Source organism: Chiloscyllium plagiosum, unplaced genomic scaffold, assembly GCF_037043375.1.
Source record: "Chiloscyllium plagiosum isolate Xiang-an unplaced genomic scaffold, Cpla_swu_hap1 HiC_scaffold_40, whole genome shotgun sequence".
Lineage (NCBI taxonomy): Eukaryota > Metazoa > Chordata > Chondrichthyes > Orectolobiformes > Hemiscylliidae > Chiloscyllium > Chiloscyllium plagiosum.
This window is the reverse complement of record NW_028270178.1, coordinates 6,047,800-6,069,401: the sequence shown is the minus strand read 5'-3', so window position 1 is coordinate 6,069,401 and position 21,602 is coordinate 6,047,800. Positions and strand designations below refer to the sequence as shown.

The window sequence follows — 21,602 nt, the reverse complement described above, 5'->3', positions numbered from 1 at the left end:
ATCCCAGCAGGGCTGTGTGAGGGGTACCCTATCCCAGCAGGGCTGTGTGAGGGGCACCCTATCCCAGCAGGGAGTCATGTCAGGCGCATGTCCCAGGAAATGATTCCAATGTTTATGTTGTTGTAGAAATTCAGCAAGTTCGCCTGATGAATGGTCCTAATCGTTGCTCTGGACGCCTCGAATTGCTGTTGACGACATTACAAAACGTTAACGTCTGTCCCCAAGGATTCTCCAAGTCAGAGGCTGCTGTCGTCTGCAGGGAACTGCACTGTGGTTCCCTACACTCCATAGGGAACGGCAACTTCTTTCCCAGTTTGGCTCTCAAGGTGTGGGAGCACACGGTCAAATGTCACAATGGTGAGACTCAGTTGAAGGAGTGCCACAGAGTCACAGAGACCTGTATGTCAGCGGGCTCTGTCGGGATTGTTTGCACAGGTAGGAAAGAATCTTCACCCGATCACTTCCTCTCCCTCACTCGCTCCACTTCACTAAACCAGGTCTACCCTCTCTCCCTCCAAACCCCTCCCTTTCTCGTTCATCCCATTTCCCCCCATCCAACTCCTTCTAGAATTCTCTCCCTATCCTATCTATTTCTCTGTCATCCAATCCCATTCCTATTCCAGACTCCATCCAATTTTCCTTTTTCTTCATTTCCACTCTGATCCCCTCTCGTTATTGACTTGTCGTTTATAGTTGGTGCTGTGCTCTCTTTCTCCATCCACTTCACTTTCTCTCTCTATTTATCTCTGTTCCTCTCCCTTTCCCATTTTTTGCTCTGTCTCCTTTTATTACACTCTATCCCTTTTCCATCCTCTCAGCATCTCTCCCTTTCTCTTTCACTCCCCCTCTGTCACTCTCTCACCCTCCTCACCTCACATCTCTCTTGCCTCCTCCTGCCTTTTGCACTCACTCTTTCCTTCACACTTTATGTCTCTCTCTCTCTGTCTCTCTCTCTCTGCATTAATTTTGTGTACTCTCTTTATTTCTTGATCACTGCTTCACTTTCTGAAAATCTTCACGTCCATCTCACTCCTTTTTCTCTGCCACCTCTCGCTTTCTTGTGCTCTCTTTCCCACTCTCTCTGTTGCATTCTCTCTCTTTCTCACTTTCTCATCCCACCCCTCTCTCTTCTCCCGTTCTATCTGTCACCTCTCTCTTCAGTTTGTCCATTCTTTGTCAGTCTCTCCCACTTGCCGTCCCTCCTTCTCACTTTCCCCCACACTCTCCCTTACCCCTTCTCTTTCACTGCCTACTCTCTCTTCCTTCATCTCTCTCTCCTGCCTCTTCTGAATTTGTCCATTCTTTTTAACTCTCTCACTTTCCCCCTCTCATTCCCACACTCACTATCTCCTCCTTTCTTTCACTTTATCTCACTCTTTCTCAATCACTCTTTAATACTACTTAGCATCTAACACCCACTAATCTCTTCACCACAATCACCAGTTCACTTCCTCTCAATCTCTGATCTCAGTCCCTCGCGCCTACCTCCCTTCCCCCAGCTGTTTATTTATCATGGTCTCTCTATCCCTCTCTCTCTCCTCTGTTCCCCCCTCACTGTTTATTTACTGTGGTCTCTCTCTCTCTCTCTCTCTCTCACTGTTTATTTACTGTGGTCTCTCTCTCTCTCTCTCACTGTTTATTTACTGTGGTCTCTCTCTCTCTCTCACTGTTTATTTACTGTGGTCTCTCTCTCTCTCACTGTTTATTTACTGTGGTCTCTCTCTCTCTCTCTCTCACTGTTTATTTACTGTGGTCTCTCTCTCTCTCTCACTGTTTATTTACTGTGGTCTCTCTCTCTCTCTCTCTCACTGTTTATTTACTGTGGTCTCTCTCTCTCTCTCTCACTGTTTATTTACTGTGGTCTCTCTCTCTCTCTCTCACTGTTTATTTACTGTGGTCTCTCTCTCTCTCTCTCTCACTGTTTATTTACTATGGTCTCTCTCTCTCTCTCACTGTTTATTTACTGTGGTCTCTCTCTCTCTCTCTCTCTCACTGTTTATTTACTGTGGTCTCTCTCTCTCTCTCTCTCTCACTGTTTATTTACTGTGGTCTCTCTCTCTCTCTCTCTCTCTCTCTCTCACTGTTTATTTACTGTGGTCTCTCTCTCTCTCTCTCTCTCACTGTTTATTTACTGTGGTCTCTCTCTCTCTCTCTCTCTCACTGTTTATTTACTGTGGTCTCTCTCTCTCTCACTGTTTATTTACTGTGGTCTATCTCTCTCTCTCACTGTTTATTTACTGTGGTCTCTCTCTCTCTCACTGTTTATTTACTGTGGTCTCTCTCTCTCTCTCTCACTGTTTATTTACTGTGGTCTCTCTCTCTCTCTCTCACTGTTTATTTACTGTGGTCTCTCTCTCTCTCTCTCACTGTTTATTTACTGTGGTCTCTCTCTCTCTCTCTCTCTCTCTCTCACTGTTTATTTACTGTGGTCTCTCTCTCTCTCTCTCTCTCTCACTGTTTATTTACTGTGGTCTCTCTCTCTCTCACTGTTTATTTACTGTGGTCTCTCTCTCTCTCTCACTGTTTATTTACTGTGGTCTCTCTCTCTCTCTCTCTCTCACTGTTTATTTACTGTGGTCTCTCTCTCTCTCACTGTTTATTTACTGTGGTCTCTCTCTCACTGTTTATTTACTGTGGTCTCTCTCTCTCTCTCTCTCTCTCTCACTGTTTATTTACTGTGGTCTCTCTCTCTCACTGTTTATTTACTGTGGTCTCTCTCTCTCTCTCTCTCACTGTTTATTTACTGTGGTCTCTCTCTCTCTCTCTCACTGTTTATTTACTGTGGTCTCTCTCTCTCTCACTGTTTATTTACTGTGGTCTCTCTCTCTCTCTCTCACTGTTTATTTACTGTGGTCTCTCTCTCTCTCACTGTTTATTTACTGTGGTCTCTCTCTCTCTCACTGTTTATTTACTGTGGTCTCTCTCTCTCTCTCTCACTGTTTATTTACTGTGGTCTCTCTCTCTCTCACTGTTTATTTACTGTGGTCTCTCTCTCTCTCTCTCTCTCACTGTTTATTTACTGTGGTCTCTCTCTCTCTCTCTCACTGTTTATTTACTGTGGTCTCTCTCTCTCTCACTGTTTATTTACTGTGGTCTCTCTCTCTCTCACTGTTTATTTACTGTGGTCTCTCTCTCTCTCTCACTGTTTATTTACTGTGGTCTCTCTCTCTCTCTCTCTCACTGTTTATTTACTGTGGTCTCTCTCTCTCTCACTGTTTATTTACTGTGGTCTCTCTCTCTCTCTCTCTCTCTCACTGTTTATTTACTGTGGTCTCTCTCTCTCTCACTGTTTATTTACTGTGGTCTCTCTCTCTCTCTCTCACTGTTTATTTACTGTGGTCTCTCTCTCTCTCTCTCACTGTTTATTTACTGTGGTCTCTCTCTCTCTCTCTCACTGTTTATTTACTGTGGTCTCTCTCTCTCTCTCTCACTGTTTATTTACTGTGGTCTCACTCTCTCTCACTGTTTATTTACTGTGGTCTCTCTCTCTCTCTCTCTCTCACTGTTTATTTACTGTGGTCTCTCTCTCTCACTGTTTATTTACTGTGGTCTCTCTCTCTCTCACTGTTTATTTACTGTGGTCTCTCTCTCTCTCTCTCTCTCACTGTTTATTTACTGTGGTCTCTCTCTCTCTCTCTCTCTCACTGTTTATTTACTGTGGTCTCTCTCTCTCTCTCTCTCTCACTGTTTATTTACTGTGGTCTCTCTCTCTCACTGTTTATTTACTGTGGTCTCTCTCTCTCTCTCTCTCACTGTTTATTTACTGTGGTCTCTCTCTCTCTCTCTCACTGTTTATTTACTGTGGTCTCTCTCTCTCTCTCTCACTGTTTATTTACTGTGGTCTCTCTCTCTCTCTCTCTCTCTGTTTATTTACTGTGGTCTCTCTCTCTCTCTCTCACTGTTTATTTACTGTGGTCTCTCTCTCTCTCTCTCTCACTGTTTATTTACTGTGGTCTCTCTCTCTCTCTCTCTCTCTCACTGTTTATTTACTGTGGTCTCTCTCTCTCTCTCTCTCACTGTTTATTTACTGTGGTCTCTCTCTCTCTCTCTCTCTGTTTATTTACTGTGGTCTCTCTCTCTCTCTCTCACTGTTTATTTACTGTGGTCTCTCTCTCTCTCTCTGTCACTGTTTATTTACTGTGGTCTCTCTCTCTCTCTCTCTCTCTCACTGTTTATTTACTGTGGTCTCTCTCTCTCTCTCTCACTGTTTATTTACTGTGGTCTCTCTCTCTCTCTCTCACTGTTTATTTACTGTGGTCTCTCTCTCTCTCTCTCACTGTTTATTTACTGATGTCTCTCTCTCTCTCACTGTTTATTTACTGTGGTCTCTCTCTCTCTCTCTCACTGTTTATTTACTGTGGTCTCTCTCTCTCTCTCTCTCACTGTTTATTTACTGTGGTCTCTCTCTCTCACTGTTTATTTACTGTGGTCTCTCTCTCTCTCTCACTGTTTATTTACTGTGGTCTCTCTCTCTCTCTCTCACTGTTTATTTACTGTGGTCTCTCTCTCTCTCTCACTGTTTATTTACTGTGGTCTCTCTCTCTCACTGTTTATTTACTGTGGTCTCTCTCACTCTCTCTCTCACTGTTTATTTATTGTGGTCTCTCTCTCTCTCTCTCTCACTGTTTATTTACTGTGGTCTCTCTCTCTCTCTCTCTCTCACTGTTTATTTACTGTGGTCTCTCTCACTCACTGTTTATTTACTGTGGTCTCTCTCTCTCTCACTGTTTATTTACTGTGGTCTCTCTCCCTCTCTCTCTCACTGTTTATTTACTGTGGTCTCTCTCTCTCTCACTGTTTATTTACTGTGGTCTCTCTCTCTCTCTCACTGTTTATTTACTGTGGTCTCTCTCTCTCACTGTTTATTTACTGTGGTCTCACTCTCTCTCTCTCACGGTTTATTTACTGTGGTCTCTCTCTCTCTCTCTCACTGTTTATTTACTGTTGTCTCTCTCTCTCTCTCTCACTGTTTATTTACTGTGGTCTCACTCTCTCTCTCTCACTGTTTATTTACTGTGGTCTCTCTCTCTCTCTCTCACTGTTTATTTACTGTGGTCTCTCTCTCTCTCACTGTTTATTTACGGTGGTTTCTCTCTCTCTCTCTCACTGTTTATTTACTGTGGTCTCCCTCTCTCTCTCACTGTTTATTTACTGTGGTCTCTCTCTCTCTCTCTCTCTCACTGTTTATTTACTGTGGTCTCTCTCTCTCTCTCACTGTTTATTTACTGTGGTCTCTCTCTCTCTCTCTCTCACTGTTTATTTACTGTGGTCTCTCTCTCTCTCACTGTTTATTTACTGTGGTCTCTCTCTCTCTCTCTCTCACTGTTTATTTACTGTGGTCTCTCTCTCTCTCACTGTTTATTTACTGTGGTCTCTCTCTCTCTCTCTCTCTCACTGTTTATTTACTGTGGTCTCTCTCTCTCTCACTGTTTATTTACTGTGGTCTCTCTCTCTCTCTCTCACTGTTTATTTACTGTGGTCTCTCTCTCTCTCACTGTTTATTTACTGTGGTCTCTCTCTCTCTCTCTCACTGTTTATTTACTGTGGTCTCTCTCTCTCTCACTGTTTATTTACTGTGGTCTCTCTCTCTCTCACTGTTTATTTACTGTGGTCTCTCTCTCTCTCTCTCACTGTTTATTTACTGTGGTCTCTCTCTCTCTCACTGTTTATTTACTGTGGTCTCTCTCTCTCTCTCTCTCTCACTGTTTATTTACTGTGGTCTCTCTCTCTCTCTCTCACTGTTTATTTACTGTGGTCTCTCTCTCTCTCACTGTTTATTTACTGTGGTCTCTCTCTCTCTCACTGTTTATTTACTGTGGTCTCTCTCTCTCTCTCACTGTTTATTTACTGTGGTCTCTCTCTCTCTCTCTCTCTCACTGTTTATTTACTGTGGTCTCTCTCTCTCTCACTGTTTATTTACTGTGGTCTCTCTCTCTCTCTCTCTCTCTCACTGTTTATTTACTGTGGTCTCTCTCTCTCTCACTGTTTATTTACTGTGGTCTCTCTCTCTCTCTCTCACTGTTTATTTACTGTGGTCTCTCTCTCTCTCTCTCACTGTTTATTTACTGTGGTCTCTCTCTCTCTCTGTTTATTTACTGTGGTCTCTCTCTCTCTCTCTCACTGTTTATTTACTGTGGTCTCTCTCTCTCTCACTGTTTATTTACTGTGGTCTATCTCTCTCTCTCTCTCTCACTGTTTATTTACTGTGGTCTCTCTCTCTCACTGTTTATTTACTGTGGTCTCTCTCTCTCTCACTGTTTATTTACTGTGGTCTCTCTCTCTCTCTCTCTCTCACTGTTTATTTACTGTGGTCTCTCTCTCTCTCTCTCTCTCACTGTTTATTTACTGTGGTCTCTCTCTCTCTCTCTCTCTCACTGTTTATTTACTGTGGTCTCTCTCTCTCACTGTTTATTTACTGTGGTCTCTCTCTCTCTCTCTCTCACTGTTTATTTACTGTGGTCTCTCTCTCTCTCTCTCACTGTTTATTTACTGTGGTCTCTCTCTCTCTCTCTCACTGTTTATTTACTGTGGTCTCTCTCTCTCTCTCTCTCTCTGTTTATTTACTGTGGTCTCTCTCTCTCTCTCTCACTGTTTATTTACTGTGGTCTCTCTCTCTCTCTCTCTCACTGTTTATTTACTGTGGTCTCTCTCTCTCTCTCTCTCTCTCACTGTTTATTTACTGTGGTCTCTCTCTCTCTCTCTCTCACTGTTTATTTACTGTGGTCTCTCTCTCTCTCTCTCTCTGTTTATTTACTGTGGTCTCTCTCTCTCTCTCTCACTGTTTATTTACTGTGGTCTCTCTCTCTCTCTCTGTCACTGTTTATTTACTGTGGTCTCTCTCTCTCTCTCTCTCTCTCACTGTTTATTTACTGTGGTCTCTCTCTCTCTCTCTCACTGTTTATTTACTGTGGTCTCTCTCTCTCTCACTGTTTATTTACTGTGGTCTCTCTCTCTCTCTCTCACTGTTTATTTACTGATGTCTCTCTCTCTCTCACTGTTTATTTACTGTGGTCTCTCTCTCTCTCTCTCACTGTTTATTTACTGTGGTCTCTCTCTCTCTCTCTCTCACTGTTTATTTACTGTGGTCTCTCTCTCTCACTGTTTATTTACTGTGGTCTCTCTCTCTCTCTCACTGTTTATTTACTGTGGTCTCTCTCTCTCTCTCTCACTGTTTATTTACTGTGGTCTCTCTCTCTCTCTCACTGTTTATTTACTGTGGTCTCTCTCACTCACTGTTTATTTACTGTGGTCTCTCTCACTCTCTCTCTCACTGTTTATTTACTGTGGTCTCTCTCTCTCTCTCTCTCACTGTTTATTTACTGTGGTCTCTCTCTCTCTCTCTCTCTCACTGTTTATTTACTGTGGTCTCTCTCACTCACTGTTTATTTACTGTGGTCTCTCTCTCTCTCACTGTTTATTTACTGTGGTCTCTCTCCCTCTCTCTCTCACTGTTTATTTACTGTGGTCTCTCTCTCTCTCACTGTTTATTTACTGTGGTCTCTCTCTCTCTCTCACTGTTTATTTACTGTGGTCTCTCTCTCTCACTGTTTATTTACTGTGGTCTCACTCTCTCTCTCTCACGGTTTATTTACTGTGGTCTCTCTCTCTCTCTCTCACTGTTTATTTACTGTGGTCTCTCTCTCTCTCTCTCACTGTTTATTTACTGTGGTCTCACTCTCTCTCTCTCACTGTTTATTTACTGTGGTCTCTCTCTCTCTCTCTCACTGTTTATTTACTGTGGTCTCTCTCTCTCTCACTGTTTATTTACGGTGGTCTCTCTCTCTCTCTCTCACTGTTTATTTACTGTGGTCTCCCTCTCTCTCTCTCTCACTGTTTATTTACTGTGGTCTCTCTCTCTCTCTCTCACTGTTTATTTACTGTGGTCTCCCTCTCTCTCTCTCTCACTGTTTATTTACTGTGGTCTCTCTCTCTCTCACTGTTTATTTACTGTGGTCTCTCTCTCTCTCTCTCTCACTGTTTATTTACTGTGGTCTCTCTCTCTCTCTCTCTCACTGTTTATTTACTGTGGTCTCTCTCTCTCTCACTGTTTATTTACTGTGGTCTCTCTCTCTCTCTCTCTCACTGTTTATTTACTGTGGTCTCTCTCTCTCTCTCTCACTGTTTATTTACTGTGGTCTCTCTCTCTCTCTCTCTCACTGTTTATTTACTGTGGTCTCTCTCTCTCTCTCTCTCACTGTTTATTTACTGTGGTCTCTCTCTCTCTCTCTCTCTCACTGTTTATTTACTGTGGTCTCTCTCTCTCTCTCTCACTGTTTATTTACTGTGGTCTCTCTCTCTCTCTCTCTCTCACTGTTTATTTACTGTGGTCTCTCTCTCTCTCTCTCACTGTTTATTTACTGTGGTCTCTCTCTCTCTCTCTCTCTCACTGTTTATTTACTGTGGTCTCTCTCTCTCTCTCTCACTGTTTATTTACTGTGGTCTCTCTCTCTCTCTCTCACTGTTTATTTACTGTGGTCTCTCTCTCTCTCTCTCACTGTTTATTTACTGTGGTCTCTCTCTCTCTCTCTCTCTCTCTCACTGTTTATTTACTGTGGTCTCTCTCTCTCTCTCTCACTGTTTATTTACTGTGGTCTCTCTCTCTCTCTCTCTCTCACTGTTTATTTACTGTGGTCTCTCTCTCTCTCTCTCACTGTTTATTTACTGTGGTCTCTCTCTCTCTCACTGTTTATTTACTGTGGTCTCTCTCTCTCTCTCTCACTGTTTATTTACTGTGGTCTCTCTCTCTCTCTCTCACTGTTTATTTACTGTGGTCTCTCTCTCTCTCTCACTGTTTATTTACTGTGGTCTCTCTCTCTCTCTCTCACTGTTTATTTACTGTGGTCTCTCTCTCTCTCACTCTCTCACTGTTTATTTACTGTGGTCTCTCTCTCTCTCTCACTGTTTATTTACTGGGGGCTCTCTCTCTCTCTCTCTCACACACTGTTTTTTTACTGTGGTCTCTCTCTCTCTCTCTCTCTCTCTCACACACTGTTTATTTACTGTGGTCTCTCTCTCTCTCTCTCACTGTTTATTTACTGTGGTCTCTCTCTCTCTCTCTCTCGCTCACTGTTTATTTACTGTGGTCTCTCTCTCTCTCTCTCTCTCACTGTTTATTTACTGTGGTCTCTCTCTCTCACTCACTGTTTATTTACTGTGGTCTCTCTCTCTCTCTCTCTCTCTCACACACTGTTTATTTACTGTGGTCTCTCTCTCTCTCTCTCTCGCTCACTGTTTATTTACTGTGGTCTCTCTCTCTCTCTCTCACACAGTTTATTTACTGTGGTCTCTCTCTCTCTCTCTCACTGTTTATTTACTGTGGTCTCACTCTCTCTCTCTCACTGTTTATTTACTGTGGTCTCTCCCTCTCTCTCTCTCTCTCTCTCTCTCTCTCACTGTTTATTTACTGTGGTCTCTCTCTCTCTCTCTCACTCACTGTTTATTTACTGTGGTCTCTCTCTCTCTCACTCACTGTTTATTTACTGTGGTCTCTCCCTCTCTCTCTCTCTCTCTCTCTCTCACTGTTTATTTACTGTGGTCTCTCTCTCTCTCTCTCACTGTTTATTTACTGTGGTCTCTCTCTCTCTCTCTCTCTCTCACTGTTTATTTACTGTGGTCTCTCTCTCTCTCTCACTGTTTATTTACTGTGGTCTCTCTCTCTCTCTCTCACTGTTTATTTACTGTGGTCTCTCTCTCTCTCTCTCACTGTTTATTTACTGTGGTCTCTCTCTCTCTCTCTCTCTCTCACTGTTTATTTACTGTGGTCTCTCTCTCTCTCTCACTGTTTATTTACTGTGGTCTCTCTCTCTCTCTCACTGTTTATTTACTGCAGTCTCTCTCTCTCTCACTCTCACTGTTTATTTACTGTGGTCTCTCTCTCTCTCTCTCTCACTGTTTATTTACTGTGGTCTCTCTCTCTCTCTCACTGTTTATTTACTGTGGTCTCTCTCTCTCTCTCACTGTTTATTTACTGCAGTCTCTCTCTCTCTCACTCTCACTGTTTATTTACTGTGGTCTCTCTCTCTCTCTCACTGTTTATTTACTGTGGTCTCTCTCTCTCTCTCTCTCTCTCTCTCACTGTTTATTTACTGTGGTCTCTCTCTCTCTCTCTCTCTCACTGTTTATTTACTGTGGTCTCTCTCTCTCTCACTGTTTATTTACTGTGGTCTCTCTCTCTCTCTCTCACTGTTTATTTACAGTGGTCTCTCTCTCTCACTGTTTATTTACTGTGGTCTATCTCTCTCTCTCTCTCTCACTGTTTATTTACTGTGGTCTCTCTCTCTCTCTCTCTCTCACTGTTTATTTACTGTGGTCTCTCTCTCTCTCTCTCTCTCTCACTGTTTATTTACTGTGGTCTCTCTCACTGTTTATTTACTGTGGTCTCTCTCTCTCTCTCTCTCTCACTGTTTATTTACTGTGGTCTCTCTCTCTCTCACTGTTTATTTACTGTGGTCTCTCTCTCTCTCTCTCACTGTTTATTTACTGTGGTCTCTCTCTCTCTCACTGTTTATTTACTGTGGTCTATCTCTCTCTCTCTCTCTCACTGTTTATTTACTGTGGTCTCTCTCTCTCTCTCTCTCACTGTTTATTTACTGTGGTCTCTCTCTCTCTCTCACTGTTTATTTACTGTGGTCTCTCTCTCTCTCTCACTGTTTATTTACTGTGGTCTCTCTCTCTCTCTCTCACTATTTATTTACTGTGGTCTCTCTCTCTCTCTCTCTCTCACTGTTTATTTACTGTGGTCTCTCTCTCTCTCTCTCTCACTGTTTATTTACTGTGGTCTCTCTCTCTCTCTCTCTCTCTCTCTCTCTCACTGTTTATTTACTGTGGTCTCTCTCTCTCTCTCTCTCTCTCTCACTGTTTATTTACTGCGGTCTCTCTCTCTCTCTCTCTCTCACTGTTTATTTACTGTGGTCTCTATCTCTCTCACTGTTAATTTACTGTGGTCTTTCTCTCTCTCTCACTGTTTATTTACTGTGGTCTCTCTCTCTCTCTCACTGTTTATTTAATGCGGTCTCTCTCTCTCTCTCTCTCTCACTGTTTATTTACTGTGGTCTCCCTCTCTCTCTCTCTCACTGTTTATTTACTGTGGTCTCTCTCTCTCTCTCTCTCACTGTTTATTTACTGTGGTCTCTCTCTCTCTCTCTCTCACTGTTTATTTACTGGGGGCTCTCTCTCTCTCTCTCTCTCTCACACACTGTTTATTTACTGTGGTCTCTCTCTCTCTCTCTCTCTCTCACACACTGTTTATTTACTGTGGTCTCTCTCTCTCTCTCTCTCTCTCACACACTGTTTATTTACTGTGGTCTCTCTCTCTCTCTCTCTCGCTCACTGTTTATTTACTGTGGTCTCTCTCTCTCTCTCTCACTCACTGTTTATTTACTGTGGTCTCTCTCTCTCACTCACTGTTTATTTACTGTGGTCTCTCTCTCTCTCTCTCTCTCTCACACACTGTTTATTTACTGTGGTCTCTCTCTCTCTCTCTCTCGCTCACTGTTTATTTACTGTGGTCTCTCTCTCTCTCTCTCACACTGTTTATTTACTGTGGTCTCTCTCTCTCTCTCTCTCACTGTTTATTTACTGTGGTCTCTCCCTCTCTCTCTCTCTCTCTCTCTCTCTCTCTCTCACTGTTTATTTACTGTGGTCTCTCTCTCTCTCTCTCACTCACTGTTTATTTACTGTGGTCTCTCTCTCTCTCTCTCTCACTCACTGTTTATTTACTGTGGTCTCTCCCTCCCTCTCTCTCTCTCTCTCTCTCTCTCTCTCTCACTGTTTATTTACTGTGGTCTCTCTCTCTCTCTCTCACTGTTCATTTACTGTGGTCTCTCTCTCTCTCTCTCTCTCACTGTTTATTTACTGTGGTCTCTCTCTCTCTCTCACTGTTTATTTACTGTGGTCTCTCTCTCTCTCTCTCACTGTTTATTTACTGTGGTCTCTCTCTCTCTCTCTCACTGTTTATTTACTGTGGTCTCTCTCTCTCTCTCTCTCTCACTGTTTATTTACTGTGGTCTCTCTCTCTCTCTCACTGTTTATTTACTGTGGTCTCTCTCTCTCTCTCACTGTTTATTTACTGCAGTCTCTCTCTCTCTCACTCTCACTGTTTATTTACTGTGGTCTCTCTCTCTCTCTCTCTCACTGTTTATTTACTGTGGTCTCTCTCTCTCTCTCACTGTTTATTTACTGTGGTCTCTCTCTCTCTCACTGTTTATTTACTGCAGTCTCTCTCTCTCTCACTCTCACTGTTTATTTACTGTGGTCTCTCTCTCTCTCTCTCACTGTTTATTTACTGTGGTCTCTCTCTCTCTCTCACTCTCACTGTTTATTTACTGTGGTCTCTCTCTCTCTCTCACTCTCACTGTTTATTTACTGTGGTCTCTCTCTCTCTCTCTCTCTCTCTCTCACTGTTTATTTACTGTGGTCTCTCTCTCTCTCTCTCTCTCACTGTTTATTTACTGTGGTCTCTCTCTCTCTCACTGTTTATTTACTGTGGTCTCTCTCTCTCTCTCTCACTGTTTATTTACTGTGGTCTCTCTCTCTCTCACTGTTTATTTACTGTGGTCTATCTCTCTCTCTCTCTCTCACTGTTTATTTACTGTGGTCTCTCTCTCTCTCTCTCTCTCTCACTGTTTATTTACTGTGGTCTCTCTCTCTCTCACTGTTTATTTACTGTGGTCTCTCTCTCTCTCTCACTGTTTATTTACTGCAGTCTCTCTCTCTCTCACTCTCACTGTTTATTTACTGTGGTCTCTCTCTCTCTCTCTCTCACTGTTTATTTACTGTGGTCTCTCTCTCTCTCTCTCTCTCTCTCACTGTTTATTTACTGTGGTCTCTCTCTCTCTCTCTCTCACTGTTTATTTACTGTGGTCTCTCTCTCTCTCACTGTTTATTTACTGTGGTCTATCTCTCTCTCTCTCTCTCACTGTTTATTTACTGTGGTCTCTCTCTCTCTCACTGTTTATTTACTGTGGTCTATCTCTCTCTCTCTCTCTCACTGTTTATTTACTGTGGTCTCTCTCTCTCTCTCTCTCTCACTGTTTATTTACTGTGGTCTCTCTCTCTCTCTCACTCACTGTTTATTTACTGTGGTCTCTCTCTCTCTCTCTCTCTCACTGTTTATTTACTGTGGTCTCTCTCTCTCTCTCTCTCACTGTTTATTTACTGTGGTCTCTCTCACTGTTTATTTACTGTGGTCTCTCTCTCTCTCACTGTTTATTTACTGTGGTCTCTCTCTCTCTCACTGTTAATTTACTGTGGTCTCTCTCTCTCTCTCTCACTGTTTATTTACTGTGGTCTCTCTCTCTCTCACTGTTTATTTACTGTGGTCTATCTCTCTCTCTCTCTCTCACTGTTTATTTACTGTGGTCTCTCTCTCTCTCTCTCTCACTGTTTATTTACTGTGGTCTCTCTCTCTCTCTCTCTCACTGTTTATTTACTGTGGTCTCTCTCTCTCTCTCTCTCACTGTTTATTTACTGTGGTCTCTCTCTCTCTCTCTCACTGTTTATTTACTGTGGTCTCTCTCTCTCTCTCTCTCTCACTGTTTATTTACTGTGGTCTCTCTCTCTCTCTCTCACTGTTTATGAACTGTGGTCTCTCTCTCTCTCTCTCACTGTTTATTTACTGTGGTCTCTCTCTCTCTCTCTCTCTCTCACTGTTTATTTACTGTGGTCTCTCTCTCTCTCTCTCTCTCTCACTGTTTATTTACTGCGGTCTCTCTCTCTCTCTCTCTCTCTCACTGTTTATTTACTGTGGTCTCTATCTCTCTCACTGTTAATTTACTGTGGTCTTTCTCTCTCTCTCACTGTTTATTTACTGTGGTCTCTCTCTCTCTCTCACTGTTTATTTAATGCGGTCTCTCTCTCTCTCTCTCTCACTGTTTATTTACTGTGGTCTCCCTCTCTCTCTCTCTCACTGTTTATTTACTGTGGTCTCTCTCTCTCTCTCTCACTGTTTATTTACAGTGGTCTCTCTCTCTCACTCTCACTGTTTATTTACTGTGGTCTCTCTCTCTCTCTCTGTCACTGTTTATTTACTGTGGTCTCTCTCTCTCTCTCTCTCTCTCTGTTTATTTACTGTGGTCTCTCTCTCTCTCTCTCTCACTGTTTATTTACTGTGGTCTCTCTCACTGTTTATTTACTGTGGTCTCTCTCTCTCTCACTGTTTATTTACTGTGGTCTCTCTCTCTCTCACTGTTTATTTACTGTGGTCTCTCTCTCTCTCTCTCACTGTTTATTTACTGTGGTCTCTCTCTCTCTCACTGTTTATTTACTGTGGTCTATCTCTCTCTCTCTCTCTCACTGTTTATTTACTGTGGTCTCTCTCTCTCTCTCTCTCACTGTTTATTTACTGTGGTCTCTCTCTCTCTCTCTCTCACTGTTTATTTACTGTGGTCTCTCTCTCTCTCTCTCTCACTGTTTATTTACTGTGGTCTCTCTCTCTCTCTCTCACTGTTTATTTACTGTGGTCTCTCTCTCTCTCTCTCTCTCACTGTTTATTTACTGTGGTCTCTCTCTCTCTCTCTCACTGTTTATGAACTGTGGTCTCTCTCTCTCTCTCTCACTGTTTATTTACTGTGGTCTCTCTCTCTCTCTCTCTCTCTCACTGTTTATTTACTGTGGTCTCTCTCTCTCTCTCTCTCTCTCTCACTGTTTATTTACTGCGGTCTCTCTCTCTCTCTCTCTCTCTCTCACTGTTTATTTACTGTGGTCTCTATCTCTCTCACTGTTAATTTACTGTGGTCTTTCTCTCTCTCTCACTGTTTATTTACTGTGGTCTCCCTCTCTCTCTCACTGTTTATTTAATGCGGTCTCTCTCTCTCTCTCTCTCACTGTTTATTTACTGTGGTCTCCCTCTCTCTCTCTCTCACTGTTTATTTACTGTGGTCTCTCTCTCTCTCTCTCACTGTTTATTTACAGTGGTCTCTCTCTCTCACTCTCACTGTTTATTTACTGTGGTCTCTCTCTCTCTCTCTCTCACTGTTTATTTACTGTGGTCTCTCTCTCTCTCTCTCTCTCTCTGTTTATTTACTGTGGTCTCTCTCTCTCTCTCTCTGTTTATTTACTGTGGTCTCTCTCTCTCTCTCTCTCACTGTTTATTTACTGTGGTCTATCTCTCTCTCTCTCTCTCACTGTTTATTTACTGTGGTCTCTCTCTCTCTCTCTCTCTCACTGTTTATTTACTGTGGTCTCTCTCTCTCTCTCTCTCTCTCACACTGTTTATTTACTGTGGTCTCTCTCACTGTTTATTTACTGTGGTCTCTCTCTCTCTCTCTCTCTCACTGTTTATTTACTGTGGTCTCTCTCTCTCTCTCTCTCTCTCACTGTTTATTTACTGTGGTCTCTCTCACTGTTTATTTACTGTGGACTCTCTCTCTCTCTCTCTCTCACTGTTTATTTACTGTGGTCTCTCTCTCTCTCACTGTTTATTTACTGTGGTCTCTCTCTCTCTCTCTCTCTCTCTCACTGTTTATTTACTGTGGTCTCTCTCTCTCTCTCTCACTGTTTATTTACTGTGGTCTCTCTGTCTCTCACTGTTTATTTACTGTGGTCTATCTCTCTCTCTCTCTCTCACTGTTTATTTACTGTGGTCTCTCTCTCTCTCTCTCTCACTGTTTATTTACTGTGGTCTCTCTCTCTCTCTCACTGTTTATTTACTGTGGTCTCTCTCTCTCTCTCACTGTTTATTTACTGTGGTCTCTCTCTCTCTCACTCACTGTTTATTTACTGTGGTCTCTCTCTCTCTCACTCACTGTTTATTTACTGTGGTCTCTCCCTCTCTCTCTCTCTCTCTCTCTCTCTCACTGTTTATTTACTGTGGTCTCTCTCTCTCTCTCTCACTGTTTATTTACTGTGGTCTCTCTCTCTCTCTCTCTCTCACTGTTTATTTACTGTGGTCTCTCTCTCTCTCTCACTGTTTATTTACTGTGGTCTCTCTCTCTCTCTCTCACTGTTTATTTACTGTGGTCTCTCTCTCTCTCTCTCACTGTTTATTTACTGTGGTCTCTCTCTCTCTCTCTCTCTCACTGTTTATTTACTGTGGTCTCTCTCTCTCTCTCACTGTTTATTTACTGTGGTCTCTCTCTCTCTCTCACTGTTTATTTACTGCAGTCTCTCTCTCTCTCACTCTCACTGTTTATTTACTGTGGTCTCTCTCTCTCTCTCTCTCACTGTTTATTTACTGTGGTCTCTCTCTCTCTCTCACTGTTTATTTACTGTGGTCTCTCTCTCTCTCTCACTGTTTATTTACTGCAGTCTCTCTCTCTCTCACTCTCACTGTTTATTTACTGTGGTCTCTCTCTCTCTCTCACTGTTTATTTACTGTGGTCTCTCTCTCTCTCTCTCTCTCTCTCACTGTTTATTTACTGTGGTCTCTCTCTCTCTCTCTCTCTCACTGTTTATTTACTGTGGTCTCTCTCTCTCTCACTGTTTATTTACTGTGGTCTCTCTCTCTCTCTCACTGTTTATTTACAGTGGTCTCTCTCTCTCACTGTTTATTTACTGTGGTCTATCTCTCTCTCTCACTCTCACTGTTTATTTACTGTGGTCTCTCTCTCTCTCTCTCTCTCACTGTTTATTTACTGTGGTCTCTCTCTCTCTCTCTCTCTCTCACTGTTTTTTTTTACTGTGGTCTCTCTCACTGTTTATTTACTGTGGTCTCTCTCTCTCTCTCTCTCTCACTGTTTATTTACTGTGGTCTCTCTCTCTCTCACTGTTTATTTACTGTGGTCTCTCTCTCTCTCTCTCACTGTTTATTTACTGTGGTCTCTCTCTCTCTCACTGTTTATTTACTGTGGTCTATCTCTCTCTCTCTCTCTCACTGTTTATTTACTGTGGTCTCTCTCTCTCTCTCTCTCACTGTTTATTTACTGTGGTCTCTCTCTCTCTCTCACTGTTTATTTACTGTGGTCTCTCTCTCTCTCTCACTGTTTATTTACTGTGGTCTCTCTCTCTCTCTCTCACTATTTATTTACTGTGGTCTCTCTCTCTCTCTCTCTCTCACTGTTTATTTACTGTGGTCTCTCTCTCTCTCTCTCTCACTGTTTATTTACTGTGGTCTCTCTCTCTCTCTCTCTCTCTCTCACTGTTTATTTACTGTGGTCTCTCTCTCTCTCTCTCTCTCTCTCACTGTTTATTTACTGCGGTCTCTCTCTCTCTCTCTCTCTCTCACTGTTTATTTACTGTGGTCTCTATCTCTCTCACTGTTAATTTACTGTGGTCTTTCTCTCTCTCTCACTGTTTATTTACTGTGGTCTCTCTCTCTCTCTCACTGTTTATTTAATGCGGTCTCTCTCTCTCTCTCTCTCACTGTTTATTTACTGTGGTCTCCCTCTCTCTCTCTCTCACTGTTTATTTACTGTGGTCTCTCTCTCTCTCTCTCTCACTGTTTATTTACTGTGGTCTCTCTCTCTCTCTCTCTCACAGTTTATTTACTGGGGGCTCTCTCTCTCTCTCTCTCTCACACACACTGTTTATTTACTGTGGTCTCTCTCTCTCTCTCTCTCTCACACACACTGTTTATTTACTGTGGTCTCTCTCTCTCTCTCTCTCTCTCACACTGTTTATTTACTGTGGTCTCTCTCTCTCTCTCTCTCGCTCACTGTTTATTTACTGTGGTCTCTCTCTCTCTCTCTCACTCACTGTTTATTTACTGTGGTCTCTCTCTCTCACTCACTGTTTATTTACTGTGGTCTCTCTCTCTCTCTCTCTCTCTCACACACTGTTTATTTACTGTGGTCTCTCTCTCTCTCTCTCTCGCTCACTGTTTATTTACTGTGGTCTCTCTCTCTCTCTCTCACACTGTTTATTTACTGTGGTCTCTCTCTCTCTCTCTCTCACTGTTTATTTACTGTGGTCTCTCCCTCTCTCTCTCTCTCTCTCTCTCTCTCTCTCTCACTGTTTATTTACTGTGGTCTCTCTCTCTCTCTCTCACTCACTGTTTATTTACTGTGGTCTCTCTCTCTCTCTCTCTCACTCACTGTTTATTTACTGTGGTCTCTCCCTCCCTCTCTCTCTCTCTCTCTCTCTCTCTCTCTCACTGTTTATTTACTGTGGTCTCTCTCTCTCTCTCTCACTGTTCATTTACTGTGGTCTCTCTCTCTCTCTCTCTCTCTCACTGTTTATTTACTGTGGTCTCTCTCTTTCTCTCACTGTTTATTTACTGTGGTCTCTCTCTCTCTCTCTCACTGTTTATTTACTGTGGTCTCTCTCTCTCTCTCACTGTTTATTTACTGTGGTCTCTCTCTCTCTCTCTCTCTCACTGTTTATTTACTGTGGTCTCTCTCTCTCTCTCACTGTTTATTTACTGTGGTCTCTCTCTCTCTCTCACTGTTTATTTACTGCAGTCTCTCTCTCTCTCACTCTCACTGTTTATTTACTGTGGTCTCTCACTCTCTCTCTCTCACTGTTTATTTACTGTGGTCTCTCTCTCTCTCTCACTGTTTATTTACTGCAGTCTCTCTCTCTCTCACTCTCACTGTTTATTTACTGTGGTCTCTCTCTCTCTCTCACTGTTTATTTACTGCAGTCTCTCTCTCTCTCTCACTCTCACTGTTTATTTACTGTGGTCTCTCTCTCTCTCTCACTCTCACTGTTTATTTACTGTGGTCTCTCTCTCTCTCTCTCTCTCTCTCTCTCACTGTTTATTTACTGTGGTCTCTCTCTCTCTCTCTCTCTCACTGTTTATTTACTGTGGTCTCTCTCTCTCTCACTGTTTATTTACTGTGGTCTCTCTCTCTCTCTCTCACTGTTTATTTACTGTGGTCTCTCTCTCTCTCACTGTTTATTTACTGTGGTCTATCTCTCTCTCTCTCTCTCACTGTTTATTTACTGTGGTCTCTCTCTCTCTCTCTCTCTCTCACTGTTTATTTACTGTGGTCTCTCTCTCTCTCACTGTTTATTTACTGTGGTCTCTCTCTCTCTCTCACTGTTTATTTACTGCAGTCTCTCTCTCTCTCACTCTCACTGTTTATTTACTGTGGTCTCTCTCTCTCTCTCTCTCACTGTTTATTTACTGTGGTCTCTCTCTCTCTCTCTCTCTCTCTCACTGTTTATTTACTGTGGTCTCTCTCTCTCTCTCTCTCTCACTGTTTATTTACTGTGGTCTCTCTCTCTCTCACTGTTTATTTACTGTGGTCTATCTCTCTCTCTCTCTCTCACTGTTTATTTACTGTGGTCTATCTCTCTCTCTCTCTCTCACTGTTTATTTACTGTGGTCTCTCTCTCTCTCTCTCTCTCACTGTTTATTTACTGTGGTCTCTCTCTCTCTCTCACTCACTGTTTATTTACTGTGGTCTCTCTCTCTCTCTCTCTCTCTCACTGTTTATTTACTGTGGTCTCTCTCTCTCTCTCTCTCACTGTTTATTTACTGTGGTCTCTCTCACTGTTTATTTACTGTGGTCTCTCTCTCTCTCACTGTTTATTTACTGTGGTCTCTCTCTCTCTCACTGTTTATTTACTGTGGTCTCTCTCTCTCTCTCTCACTGTTTATTTACTGTGGTCTCTCTCTCTCTCACTGTTTATTTACTGTGGTCTATCTCTCTCTCTCTCTCTCACTGTTTATTTACTGTGGTCTCTCTCTCTCTCTCTCTCACTGTTTATTTACTGTGGTCTCTCTCTCTCTCTCTCTCACTGTTTATTTACTGTGGTCTCTCTCTCTCTCTCTCTCACTGTTTATTTACTGTGGTCTCTCTCTCTCTCTCTCACTGTTTATTTACTGTGGTCTCTCTCTCTCTCTCTCTCTCACTGTTTATTTACTGTGGTCTCTCTCTCTCTCTCTCACTGTTTATGAACTGTGGTCTCTCTCTCTCTCTCTCACTGTTTATTTACTGTGGTCTCTCTCTCTCTCTCTCTCTCTCACTGTTTATTTACTGTGGTCTCTCTCTCTCTCTCTCTCTCTCTCTCTCACTGTTTATTTACTGCGGTCTCTCTCTCTCTCTCTCTCTCTCACTGTTTATTTACTGTGGTCTCTATCTCTCTCACTGTTAATTTACTGTGGTCTTTCTCTCTCTCTCACTGTTTATTTACTGTGGTCTCTCTCTCTCTCTCACTGTTTATTTAATGCGGTCTCTCTCTCTCTCTCTCTCTCACTGTTTATTTACTGTGGTCTCCCTCTCTCTCTCTCTCACTGTTTATTTACTGTGGTCTCTCTCTCTCTCTCTCACTGTTTATTTACAGTGGTCTCTCTCTCTCACTCTCACTGTTTATTTACTGTGGTCTCTCTCTCTCTCTCTCTCTCTCTCACTGTTTATTTACTGTGGTCTCTCTCTCTCTCTCTCTCTCTGTTTATTTACTGTGGTCTCTCTCTCTCTCTCTCTGTTTATTTACTGTGGTCTCTCTCTCTCTCTCTCTCACTGTTTATTTACTGTGGTCTATCTCTCTCTCTCTCTCTCACTGTTTATTTACTGTGGTCTCTCTCTCTCTCTCTCTCTCACTGTTTATTTACTGTGGTCTCTCTCTCTCTCTCTCTCTCTCACTGTTTATTTACTGTGGTCTCTCTCACTGTTTATTTACTGTGGTCTCTCTCTCTCTCTCTCTCACTGTTTATTTACTGTGGTCTCTCTCTCTCTCTCTCTCTCTCACTGTTTATTTACTGTGGTCTCTCTCACTGTTTATTTACTGTGGACTCTCTCTCTCTCTCTCTCTCACTGTTTATTTACTGTGGTCTCTCTCTCTCTCACTGTTTATTTACTGTGGTCTCTCTCTCTCTCTCTCTCTCTCTCACTGTTTATTTACTGTGGTCTCTCTCTCTCTCTCTCTCACTGTTTATTTACTGTGGTCTCTCTCTCTCTCTCACTGTTTATTTACTGTGGTCTCTCTCTCTCTCTCACTGTTTATTTACTGTGGTCTCTCTCTCTCTCTCTCACTGTTTTTTTACTGTGGTCTCTCTCTCTCTCTCTCTCTCACTGTTTATTTACTGTGGTCTCTCTCTCTCTCTCTCTCTCTCACTGTTTATTTACTGTGGTCTCTCTCTCTCTCTCTCTCACTGTTTATTTACTGCGGTCTCTCTCTCTCTCTCTCTCTCTCTCACTGTTTATTTACTGTGGTCTCTATCTCTCTCACTGTTAATTTACTGTGGTCTTTCTCTCTCTCTCACTGTTTATTTACTGTGGTCTCTCTCTCTCTCTCACTGTTTATTTAATGCGGTCTCTCTCTCTCTCTCTCTCACTGTTTATTTACTGTGGTCTCCCTCTCTCTCTCTCTCACTGTTTATTTACTGTGGTCTCTCTCTCTCTCTCTCTCACTGTTTATTTACTGTGGTCTCTCTCTCTCTCTCTCTCACTGTTTATTTACTGGGGGCTCTCTCTCTCTCTCTCTCTCTCACACACTGTTTATTTACTGTGGTCTCTCTCTCTATCTCTCTCTCTCACACACTGTTTATTTACTGTGGTCTCTCTCTCTCTCTCTCTCTCTCACACACTGTTTATTTACTGTGGTCTCTCTCTCTCTCTCTCTCGCTCACTGTTTATTTACTGTGGTCTCTCTCTCTCTCTCTCACTCACTGTTTATTTACTGTGGTCTCTCTCTCTCACTCACTGTTTATTTACTGTGGTCTCTCTCTCTCTCTCTCTCTCTCACACACTGTTTATTTACTGTGGTCTCTCTCTCTCTCT

The 21,602-nt window shown here is 42.4% G+C and overlaps 1 protein-coding gene across 1 annotated transcript in view; it reads left to right on the top strand.

The window, feature by feature from the left end:
• Positions 1-21,602, top strand: part of LOC122545625 (uncharacterized) — a 172,440-nt gene that overhangs the window by 55,053 nt on the left and 95,785 nt on the right. Inside the window, exon 5 of the mRNA XM_087981620.1 lies at positions 127-435. Coding sequence (XP_087837746.1) covers positions 127-435 — 309 coding nt within the window. The remainder of the gene's footprint in view (positions 1-126; positions 436-21,602) is intronic.